General features: G+C 42.2%; 2 protein-coding genes across 2 annotated transcripts; one reads left to right on the top strand and one right to left on the bottom strand.

Annotated features, from left to right (window-relative positions):
* Positions 1 to 703: 703 nt before the first annotated feature.
* On the bottom strand, positions 704 to 2,725 carry LOC103083148 (prostate and testis expressed protein 3). Its single transcript, XM_007463641.1, has 3 exons — positions 2,677 to 2,725; positions 1,263 to 1,385; positions 704 to 846 (listed from the first exon to the last, which is right to left on the bottom strand). The coding sequence occupies exons 1-3, from the start codon at positions 2,723 to 2,725 to the stop codon at positions 704 to 706; spliced, it is 315 nt and encodes a 104-aa protein (XP_007463703.1).
* Positions 2,726 to 6,976: 4,251 nt separating this feature from the next.
* Positions 6,977 to 7,589, top strand: PATE2 (prostate and testis expressed 2). Its single transcript, XM_007463610.1, has 2 exons — positions 6,977 to 7,094; positions 7,453 to 7,589. The coding sequence occupies exons 1-2, from the start codon at positions 6,977 to 6,979 to the stop codon at positions 7,587 to 7,589; spliced, it is 255 nt and encodes an 84-aa protein (XP_007463672.1).
* Positions 7,590 to 12,038: the final 4,449 nt, after the last annotated feature.

Here is a 12,038-nt window from a genome sequence, read left to right as displayed (position 1 = left end):
AGTGACTTGGGTATTCAGAAGAGGGAGAATTTGTATAGTCATTGTGTTCATTGCCGGGGAGGTCAGAGTAGAGGTGTGTGGCAAAAGAGGAAAGGAATTGAGAAGACTAGAAGAGGAATAGGAAGAAATGAGAGTTGTAATATATCTTGAATGTACATCTTGACAGGCCTAGAAGTGGCTATGTGTGAACTGTGAATGTCACAAAGGCAGGAAATTCTTTATTTGCTGTTTCTTACATTGTATATGGAGACACCGTGTAAATGCTAAGAAAATCATGACTGAGTTTGAGATGGACACTGTCCACGGGGGAAAATAACTTTTTGCCAATAGAGGAAAATCTTGAGTGTCCACCATCTGTTCTGTTGCTATTTCTGCTTAATTATAGCCATAATAAGAATTTCTAGTCCACCTCCACTATCTAAGATAATCACAAGGATCTAGAATGGTCTTGTTTTAAAGTTTTCTCCTGGGCCTCTTGGGGGAGGCCTCTTGAAGTACAGAAATGCCAGACCCTGTAATGGGAGAACTCTGTTGTTCAGAATCATTATCCTCCGACTGAGGTAGGAGCCAAGCTTGAGGCAACAGGAAGGATAACACTGAATTACAGAGAGAGCTGGGATCCTTCCAGGACAGACAGGGTAGAAAAGCAAGGGCGGGCAGACTGTGAAGCAGAGAAACATCAATAACATTTTAAAGGGACAACTTAGGAGAAAAAGTGTTTTAGATTTTTGAAGTCACAATAATTGTAGTTGCAGCATGTATGAACATAAGTTTGATCATTGAGATCGTATGTCAATTCTCTGCAGAATCTCTGACACACCATATATGATAACTGGAGGATGTTATCTGTAATAAGAAGAAATCATAGAAAATAAGCCAGTGATCTAAGTTCTTTAAAGACAAGTCAAACCTGGCACTAGTCCTGTCAGTAAAAATTTATTTAGGCATCCGAGGTAGGTTTGGGGTTGGCTTCCCATCTCGTACTTCCCAAGGGGACTCAGGCAGGGAGATGAAGAAATCACAGGTCCCCTGCAGGGGTTATTTGCCTAAGTTCCCTGGCAACCCTCAGCTCTTTGTACAGATGCTTCTTCCTCCTGTCTCATTTCCCCAGGTCCTCTTCTGTCTGCATGCACAGGGACCCATACCCAGGGGTATACGGCACTTTGGTTCCTCTCTTGAGTTGGCCTTAGTCTGAGATAGGAATTGGTGAGGTACTCTCCTAAGAATTTTCTAGGAATCTCACAGCACCTCCTCTAACTTACCCTGGAAGATCTTTAAGATCATGCATGTCTCGTGCTTCTCAGCAACACAGACACTGAAGCCCCTTCTACAGCGATCTCTCTGTGTGCGAAGGTGGCATGTTATGCATCTCAGGGGTGTCACTGCTGGAGAGCACAGAGCTGGTGTGAGGCCAGGGGAGGCAGGGACTTAGAAGAAGCTAGACCTATCCAGGCCTGGGGTGCGGGGTGTGGTGCAGGGGTGGGTGAACAGCTGGTGGCTGGGATCTGGGAGTAAGCAGCTGGATCTCTCACCAACTCCACATCCCGGAGAAATGCCTCTGTGAGAGTTAAAGGTTTCTGGTCCTGACTTCAGCCCTTTTAACCTGGTGACTTTGAGCAAAGATTTAGCCTCTGGCTAAATGGCTTTCTGGCTTAAAAATGGTTCTGTTAATGCTGGCCTGGCTTACCTGGCAGCACTGTAGATAGACAAGAGTGTGATAATGAGGCTGAGAGCTTTAAACTTTTACCTGTGCTAGCATTACTACGATGGGATTTCTGAGATTGTTAGCTGATATACTCTTGTTTTTAACTTGGAACTGAATCTATGTGAAGGCCTCATGAATTATATCATAGTCAGTGCCACTTTTTGTGGTACTGTGGGGTGAGCTGGTCAAAATACAGATTTAATTAAAAAAAAAAAAAAAAAAACACCTCTCCTGGGTGCACCTACGTGAGAAAGTAACATTTATCGAGCAGTGAGAAAATTAAATAAAAAAAAAAAAAAAAAACACCTCTCCTGGGTGCACCTACGTGAGAAAGTAACATTTATCGAGCAGTGAGAAAGTAACATTTATCGAGCATCTCATATGGGCCATGTTCTCTTACTTTGTATCTGATTTAATCCTCACAAAAGCCTTGTATGTAGGGATTTACCCATTTCTCAGGTGAGCAACCAGAGGTACAGAGAATTTAAGACAGTGTCTGAAACATTTTTTAATCTGTCTGATTCCAGTCATCCAGTATTTTCTTTCCTGCAATCACTTGTTGTAATATAAAAATCCCTGATAAGGGCATCAAAAGCCCTTGATAGCACTAAAACCAGCTACAAAATTATTCATTGTAGGCTCAGCAGATGGGATACAGATTTATAAATGGAAAGGATGTACTGAGGAAAATCTCACTAGGAGTTTTGATTATGGGGAATGGTAGGGACAGAGTGAGGAGCACTATGATGGGGCAGCCACAGTGGCTTGAGCCCTTGGTGGGGAATGGCAGAATGTTGAAAAGGGCAGACAAGTTGGCATGGAGGCCCAGGGAGCATTCTGAAGGCTGGCTTCCCCTCCCATATAAACGTGGTCAAGACTCAGCCCCGCATGGACACCAGCTACACATATGGAGTTCCATGGGGCTTCCTAGATCCTGTCTCTGGAGCCCGCTCCTCAAGTCTGTGACTCACCCGCAGTGCAGCAGAAGACGGATGAGAGCAACAAGAAGTGTTTGTCCATCCTGACAGAGAAGTCTGTTATACAGGAAGAAAAGAAGACGGGGTCTGCAAGCACAGGTCTTTAGGCCACAAGAAGAAACCTTCCTCTTCATCATAGGGCAGGGATTATCCATGCCTAAGGGGAACCAATCACACAAGGTTTCCTCTGGGAGCTCAAGTTCATGCTCTCTCCACCCCATAGCAGAGAATGGTAATTAATAAATGTTGGCGCTTACGTGAAGTTAACTTTGTTTTTTATATACTGTTCATCATAGTAATTATTATTAATGCAGTTATGATATTATCATTCTTATTCCAATTTCACAGAGGAGGAAACTGAGGCTTGGTGAGGTCCAGTGTCTTACCCAAGATCCCATATCTAGTGACTTAGAGCGCCAGTACTCAGAGCAAGACTTTCTAGTTCCAGAAGCCATACTTTTAACCATCTTGATTGAATGCCTCTTGGAGATTTATTCATACATTCAACTAATATTTATTGAGAGCTTTTATGGACCAGGCACAGTTTCATGTGTAAGAGCAGAGCAACGAATAAGTCAAAAAAAAGCTCACCTAGCTCCACACTTCATGGATGAGAAAACGAAGAGTGAAAGAGATGAAAAGGTGTATAATCTATGACCAAGCTGGGCCTTCCACCTAGAATTTCTGATTCTCAGCCCAGAACTCTTTTACTTTGCTAGAAATCTGTTCTCCAAGGCCAGGGACTGTTTACTTTGTAGGGCTGTGAAATCATCTCTAGAATTATCACATGGCTTGATCTTTAGGAAATTTATATTGTGAATCTGGCCAGTTTTGCCCATGCTTTAGGTATCTGTCGCTACAAAAGTTAACTCAGGTAAGGTTCACCATGGGTAAACCACTGGAAAATTATGACCAGTTCTGGCACTGTCAGTCTCTGAAACCCATCAGTGAGCTTATGGTACTTTGGCTAGGGGCAATAGGAATCTTCTCTCATGAATTCATTTTAACGACATGTTCTTTAGTTGTAGGAACAATATGTTCATCAAAATATCTCAAGTATGACATTTTTAGATATCAGATAAAGATTGGGTTAAATAAAGTCTTAGCTCAAATGCCACAAAATTTATAGTGTTCCTTTTCTATGACCAGAGTGTGGAGCCCATCTCTGCCTAAGAAGAGAGGCCTTAAACGTGAGGGAATTTGTTCCTTTGAAAAGAATTGATTCTAGAATGGCAATCAAGATTGTGAAGTCTTTGAATCTCATTTTCTATTCTTCCATCTTTCAGGAGAAGATGTTGGAAACTAGATAGCATTTTTCAGGACTTTCCAAAGGCTTATCAAGAAGGCAAACTTCTGAGCCTTTATTTGTCACCTGTTTTCTCTTCTCTCTCTTTAACGCGAGTGAGTCTAGAATCATAGCAAAGGAAGAAAAAATTCTAGGTTAAACCACAGAGGGTTTGCCCAGTTTCTATTCTTCTTCCCTCAAGGTGCCCCTTGGCAGATATTTTCTGGAAGGCCCACTGAGTTCTGAATCTCTTTTCTACGGGATTATTTTCAGTTAGGATTGTAGAATTTTGCAACTCCACCCAAGCAAGAGGTTCTCTGATCTACTTCTCATCCTACCACAGTATCTCATCCATCAGATTTTCTCTTGTAAACAATGTCTCATGGTATGTGTGAGCCTTCTAAAGTAGAATGTGTATTTGTGGATGTGAATCTGGAACTCAAAGTAGAGGTCTGAGGTAGAGATATAAAACTGAGCATCATCAGTTCATGGATGACCTCACGCTTGAGCTATGAGAATGGGACCCAGTTCTCACCCAGTCTCAGTGAATCAGAGCTCAGCTAGTTCCCAGCTGCTAACCCACCCAAAGCAAATTAAACAGTTTGTTCTAAAGCTGACTATGTCTTCCAAGTTCATTCTAGAAGACAATGTAATTAATCTTTCCATCTTTTCCAATACCCAAAGCCAAGTGTAAGCCTTGCTGCAACTTAACACCTGACAGGATGCTCCCAACATCATCCTCACAGCCAGGTTCTTGGCCCTTGGATGCCAAAACCACAGTTACAGCCTCCACCTCATTGCCTCTCTCAGTCAGGTGCCCTTTCCTGCATGTGGCTCCTTTTGACTTCAGTTTCTGACACCTACCCTAGCAAAAGGGCCCAGGCTTCTCCTGAAATTTTAAGCACTGCACAGGGAGTTAGTGCTTGATAGTTTCCAGGACCTTAACAAATATGAGCTTTCTCTTTTCACAGACTTTAAAATACTACTAATACCAATCCTATGATGAAAATTATTCTGAACGTCAGTAACTCACCCAGAGTCACAATGTTGGCAAGCAGCAGAGCCAGGATCTGAACCCATGTGTGTACCAAACTTAAGTTCGGGATAAAGGGAGATGTCCTTTCTAGAATTCAGTATTGGTACAGAGGAGTGGGTACTTTAATGTCTTTTCCAGCCCTGGGAAAAATGACTCTTTTCATTGATGTCTTGCAATTGCACAATAGTGAGCAAGAGATCCCATTTTATGTGTTTGGGACAAAGTAATCTCAGCAACAAGTGCAGTGCACTGTCCCCTTGAGCCCCTCTCTTTACCCATATGCCATCACCTCCAACAAGGTGCATCTCTCTGAGTTTCTTGCTCACCCATGTCTCTAGAACCACATGACCAGCTCTCATCCCAGTGTGTCAGGTTGCCTGACATCTCTGTATTTTGACATTTGCTGTTCCTTTGGGCGCCTGTCCCTATTCACTTCTTCTAACTAACACATCACTAGCCTTCAAAGTTCGGCTCAACTATCCCTTCTTAGGAAAGCCTTCCCTGGTCAGGCAGTCAACTCTGAATGGCTCTCATTTAGGCCCCCATAGCCAACTGTGCTTGATGTACTTGTGGTCTCCTTAACTAGACTCAAGTCTTTGTGAGGCCACAGATTAGTGGCCTGGTTCACTTGGTGACTTCTCTTTTTGTGATGTTGGCATTTGGTATGTGTGTAGAAAATATTTACTTTAAAAAAATCCATGAATTAGTTAATAACACCTGAAGGCAAACTAGGCACATCTCACCTTTTTGCTGAAACGTCCCTTTCCTATACCACAGAAGGGACACTCAGTGTTTCTCCCACATTCAGACTATACCTGGAATCCTGAACTTAATTCCTGGTGCTTCAGTCTAAGTGAGATAAAGACAAATCTGAGATTATTCTGAGATTAGTGAAGAGAGCTAAAAGGAACTAAGGTGTCCAAATCCTGTCTTGAAATATCTGAAAGGTTAAAATGTGGGAAAAAAATTTGACTTTACTTGCAGAGCACAAGGCTTAGCTATACAATAATGAATAAAGAATGTATATATGTGTGTGTGTGTGTGTGTGTGTGTGTGTGTGTGTGTGTGTATTCACTATTGAGGAGAATTTTTAAATAGATGCCTTAGGGGCATTGAGACTCCAGTTGGTGGTTTGCTTGGTTCTGAGAACATTGAGGTACTGTTCATCACTGAAATTTTATGATTATATGATTTAGCTGAATAGCCCATGGACAGAACACTGGGGGAGATCAACCAGTACCTTCCACAGGCAACTGCACATGACCAAAGTCCCAGGGTGTTTGTTCTGCTTCTGCTGTGCGTAGTCTTTCTGGTCTGTATGAGTAAGGGTAAGTCCTGGAGACAGAGGAAGGGCTGGTTGTTTATTGAGAGATGGGAAGATGCTGGGGGAGGAGAAATTTCCAGAATTGGCTCTTGGGGCTTTGGCCGATGCATGTGCGATTATGACAGGGAAACTTCTTTTCACAGGTGAATTTCGTGAACATCTGATAGGTATGACCACAGCTAGTCTAAAGTCCTTGGTAAAAAGGTTATTGGTGACATTTTTGGAGTAAACCTTCCCCTCCGTCTTTTGAGAGAGCTGTTATCCATTCCTACTATAGAATCCTAGGGGTTTGATCTTCTCCCAGACCAATTTAGTCCATTTCGTGGAGTAAGGAAGCTAAAATCCCCATCTTTTCCTTCCTGTTCCCCATTACTGGACAAGATCATTAGGCTAGATAAGGGGCTCATTACTTGGGGACCATAGATAAATTTTACAGGAACTCCAACCTTTTGAGATTATATACAATATTTGATTTATGTCTGTATAAGTTAGCTTTCACAAGATTATCAAAGGGATCAGGGTCCCGAGAAAAGTTGGGAACCACTAGTCAATAGTAAGTTCCTGTTGGGAAGCCCCCAGGCCTGGAGAACCTTCTCCATAAAATGCATCCTTTAAGCACCTCTTTCTGTGTCTGGCAGAGCCTTTGACGATGTGTTATAAATGTAAAAAATATCATATTGGGATATACTATGAAGGCATGAGGTCCTGCACCCTGAAGTACCACCAGACCTGTGCTGTTGAAAACATTTACTTACTTACCAGAAAAGGTAGTGTTGGGTATAAAGTGACTGAGAAACAACCACCTTTTCCCCTTAGAGACAGTTACCTGCTTTTGTCCGCGGAATACATGGGTGAGTGGGATGGGTGAGGATGGGGTGGTCCTGCAGAGGGTAGGGCAAAGACAGACTTTTCCTTAAGACAGCGTTGAGGAAAGGAAAGGTGAGTGTTCCTTATAAGTTAGGAAATAAAATCCACTCTCTGGGTCAGCAATTGATAGACTCTGTCTTTTAGCTCATTTTGGTCTAGAGAAAAATCAGTGAGTCTCTGAAAAGAGGTTATTCCTAGGAATATGGTAGAAGAAAACAGAGTCATTACAGTTATATTCCCTTTCTTTCACCTCCTCAGGGCGGAGTATGTATTTTTATTCAAAACTGTCATGTATGACCAACTGTGAGGACATCAACTTCTTAAGTTTTGAAAAGAGGACAGAGCTCATCTGTTGCAAACATAAAAACTATTGCAACCTCCCTGAAGGAGTCTAGTTCTGCATCTCTCCTGGATTTTTGATTATTCTTCAACTCACCATCCCCCTTATCTCTTCCCCAAAACCTGTATTTTGCTCTCCACTTCTAACCAATGGTAGAGAGTGAGAAAGCCAGCTGGTAGTGAAGAGTAGCCATCATAAGGAGGCTACTAGGAGATAACTGATTCTCATTAATGATGGAGCACTAGACGGAATTTTTGCAAATCCCCGTGCACAGCGTTTTGGTTTTCTTATGATGGTGCTGCCATGAATAGTGTTGGGTTTTAAACTGGTTATTTATTATCTCCTGTATCGAAATGCAAAGACTTGGGTCAAAATAATCCCAAGCTCGTCCTGGGAATTCTGTGATCATACTTTATCCTTGTCCATACCCACTCCTCTGGGCTGGGATTCTCTCTTGACTAGCTCTGACACCTGGCACTCTCCTTTTGCCCATGGGTTATGGAGATAAAAGAAGACTAACTCCAGTTTCCCAATTTGCTGGCAACGTGAGCCACATCTTTCTCTGGTAGAGCTCTTAGGAGGAATCTCAGGCCAGGAAAAAACTGGACAGGCAAAGGGATGAGGCATCAAGAAAAATTTTAGGGGCATTTCAGTTTGTGGAAACTAAGATATGAGAAACAGATTGGTGTGGGTGGAGTTATCATGGCCCTTCCTGGACAGGTAGCCAGGTAGCATATGGTTGAACTAGGTTATTGAATTGGAAATGGAAACCTTGTGCCAGAATGGCTGGTCAGTCTCCTCTCATAAGAATGTGAAAAAAATGTTGATAATAAAGCAGGTGAAGATAATAGAATGTATAGAGATGCCATGTGGTAGTGTTCCAGTTACAAAGTGTCCTATGTAAGATGCAGTTATGAGTAAACAGAAGGGGTGATATAGCAGAAGCTAGTGGGGGTGGGAAGAGATGCAGGTGACACGGAATGAAACAAATAGGCAGAGAGAAACTGAGTAGCGGTGGTGGTGAAACAACCCACCCGTGGCCAAGGTGGTGAAGCTTCCCTGGGTATAGAATAACCCTGGCATTTCTCTCCTTGTGAATGAAGCTTACTGCAGTTCTTGGTCCTGGATTTCCACGATCATTTTTCTCCCTTACTATGCCACATGAAATTCTTACAGTAAAACAATTACCCCTCTACTTGAAGAGTTTGGTGTACTCTCTGCCTTTGTCTGCGCCTGAAAATATAATCCTTCCTGAGGAATTCTCATCTGGGATTTTAGCTGGGATGAAGAAAGACATGTAGATAACTTTTTCAAAATAGGCAGGCAGGTTGGAAAAGCCAATGTAACATGGATATTTTGAGTTAGGGAAGCAACATATATTTTTTAAAATTTTATTGAAGTATAGTCGATTTACAATGCTGTTTTAATTTCTGCTGTGCAGCAAAGTGATTCGGTTATACATATATATGTTCTTTTTCATATTCTTTTCCATTATGGTTTATCACCATATTGAATATAGTTCCCTGTGCTATACAGTAGGACCTTGTTGTTTATCCATCCTATATATAATAGTTTGCATCTGCTAATCCCAAACTTCCAACCCATCCCTTCCTCACCCCCCTCCCCCTTGGCAACCACAAGTCTGTTTTCTGTATCTGTGAGTCTGTTTCTGTTGTATAGATATGTTCATTTATGTCATATTTTAGATTCCACATACAAGTGATATCATATGTTATTTGTCTTTCTTTTTCTGACTTAGTATAATAATCTCTAGGTGCATCCATGTTCCTGAAAATGGCATTATTTCATTTTTTAATGGCTGAGTAATATTCCATTGTGTATAGTACCATATCTTCTTTTTCCATTTATCTGTCGATGGACATTTAGGGGAAACAACATATTTTTATTTCTGGCTGTATATGGGTTCTCTCACCCATTGAATCATGGGGTTGGGAAACATCATTTAGAAAACACAGAGAGAGAGGGATCATTGTTTTTCACTGGGTTTCAAAATAGACTTTAAAAATATTTGTGAATCAGTGTTTAGACAAAACTTGGCTTTGTTGAACAAGAAGTTTCTAATTATAAAATCTTTCCTTGATCTTTCAAGAACAAGCATTGGCATTCTCAGCAATAGAACATTGAATATTACATTATGTAGTGGATGATTTTGATTTGATTTTGGTGCCCTGCCCAAATCCTTTTTGCTAATCAGTGCATCTGCGACCCAGCTGTGTTGAGTGTTGGCTTATGACAATTTACAGCTATTTACTTCTCTGGAGATTTGCCCTCTGCCAGATGGGAGCTGCCTCGCCTGGATGCTGAGCTCCCAACTAGAGCAAAGACCTCAGCCAACAAATGGCCGACTCCTTCCATCAAGCTGGGACTAAGTCTGCAGTGCAATTTTTGTGCCAGAGCTTTTCCATGGGCTCTGACTAAAGCCAGTCTCCAGTTGAGACCATGTTACTGTTAACATTTCCCCTGACCTCCCTGCTTTCTTTACTCCCCCTCTAAATTTTAAGCTGAGAAGACTAAGTGTTTTCTGCCATCGTAGGCATGGAGCTCTAAAATAAGATGAGGAAATTCCCCAGCAGTCCAGTGGTTAGGACACTGAGCTTTCACTGCCGAGTGCACGGGTTCAGTCCCTGGTCGGGGAACTAAGATCCCACAAGCCGCGTGGTGCGGCCAAAAATTTCAAAAAAAAATTTTTTTAATTAAAAAATTTTTTAAAATATAAAATAAAACAATATGAGGTTGGGTTAGAAAATGCAGTTACATTTTGGTGCCTCTGAGTGACAGTGCACGTAGTGTGTGAATTAGCTCCTCATGAATGAGGAGAATCTTTTTTATTAGGCTTCCTTACAGCCTAGATTAAAATTGCTGTAATCTTGGAGAGAATTTTCTCTTGGTTTACCCCATCTTGGGATATTCTTCCTGTTTCCATTTTCCAACTTGAACAAATGAACAGAATAAGACCTAGGTGAAAACTTCTTTACCCCCATGATAGCACACCAAGTATCAATCCTGAAATAAGCATAAGCTCTTTTTTCATATATGCAAATTTTTTCTTCACGTATCATTTTAAAGACAGTAATTTGCCTACTAATCTAAAGGTTAATTTGGAGTTGACTGGTACATAATACATGCAACCTTATGCATTAAATCAAAAGAATTTTCACATATATTAAAGATTTAAATGTAATAAAATCCTTACTTCTTAATTGTTGTGACTATTACTGTTTGACCTCTTAGTGTGCGATAGACACGTGTTTTGTACTTTACGTAAATGGTCTCATTTAATCCTCACAACTTCCTATGAAGTGGCTAGTATTGTAAAACAATGTAATAGATGAAAAACCTGAAGAAGAGAGTGCCCGGATGCTAATTGGGTTATAACTCAACGAGTATCACACAATTTTCCAGTTATTATTGTTGCATACAAAATGATTGTGTTCACTAGTACTGTGGGTCAGCAATTCAGAAAGTAGGTAGTAGGGATGGCTTGTCTCTGCTGCATGATGTCTACGACCACAACTGGAGAGACTTGAAGGCTAGAGGTGACTCGAGAGTGGGAGACTGGAATTATTCAGAGGTGTCTTCACTTCTACATTTTTGCAGTTGATACTGGTGTAAGTTGTGATGTCACCGGGGGCTGTTGGTCAGAACACCTACATATGGACTCCATATGACTTGGGCCCCTGTACTGCATGGAGGCCCAGGCTCCTTACACAGAAGCTTAGGGGCTCTAAAGGCAAGTGTATATTCTAACAAGGTGGAAGTTGCATCACATTTGGAAGTTGTGCATCATCACTTCTGCTACATTCTGTTGGTTATAAGTGAATCACAAGCCTGGCCAGGTTCCACTTTTTTTTTTTTTTTTTTTTTTTTTGTGGTACGCAGGCCTCTCACTGTTGTGGCCTCTCCTGTTGCGGAGCACAGGCTCCGCGGCCGTGGCTCACGGGCCCAGCCGCTCCGCAGCCTGTGGGATCCTTCCGGACTGGGGCACGAACCCGTGTGCCCTGCATCGGCAGGGGGACTCTCCACCACTGCGCCACCAGGGAATCCCCCAGGTTCCCCTTTTTTTTTTTTTTTGCGGTACGCGGGACTCTCACTGTTGTGGCTTCTCCCGTTGCGGAGCACAGGCTCCGGACGCGCAGGCTCAGCGGCCATGGCTCACGGGCCCAGTCGCTCCGCGGCATGTGGGATCTTCCCGGACCGGGACACAAACCCGTGTCCCCTGCATCGGCAGGCGGACTCTCAACCACTGCGCCACCAGGGAAGCCCAGGTTCCACTTTTGATTGGAGAGTAGGTAAGTTGTAGAAGAGCTTGTGATATGGGAGATACTGTTGTAGCCATCTTTGGAAAATACAGTCTGTTACAACTAGTTAATGGCAGAGCTGGAATTGAATCCAGTATCTATACAATCGCAAAGCTCTTTCTCATTCTAAGCTCACTATTATATTAAAGATATTTAGAAATATTTATATAATCTAGTGATAGAGG

The sequence above is a fragment of the Lipotes vexillifer genome, unplaced genomic scaffold (assembly GCF_000442215.2).
Source record: "Lipotes vexillifer unplaced genomic scaffold, Lipotes_vexillifer_v1.1 scaffold442, whole genome shotgun sequence".
Classification (NCBI taxonomy): Eukaryota; Metazoa; Chordata; class Mammalia; order Artiodactyla; family Lipotidae; genus Lipotes; species Lipotes vexillifer.
The sequence above is the reverse complement of the archived record's forward strand: the minus strand, read 5'-3'. Positions and strand labels throughout refer to the sequence as shown.

Coding starts and splice junctions, on each gene's coding strand:
- LOC103083148 (XM_007463641.1), bottom strand. CDS start 2,725: ATGGACAAACACTTCTTGTTGCTCTCATCCGTCTTCTGCTGCACTGCG. Junction 1,386..2,676: donor CGTCTTCTGCTGCACTGCGG/GTGAGTCACAGA, acceptor TGTGCTCTCCAG/CAGTGACACCCCTGAGATGC. Junction 847..1,262: donor GATCTTAAAGATCTTCCAGG/GTAAGTTAGAGG, acceptor TTCTTATTACAG/ATAACATCCTCCAGTTATCA.
- PATE2 (XM_007463610.1), top strand. CDS start 6,977: ATGTGTTATAAATGTAAAAAATATCATATTGGGATATACTATGAAGGC. Junction 7,095..7,452: donor TTACTTACTTACCAGAAAAG/GTAGTGTTGGGT, acceptor TCACCTCCTCAG/GGCGGAGTATGTATTTTTAT.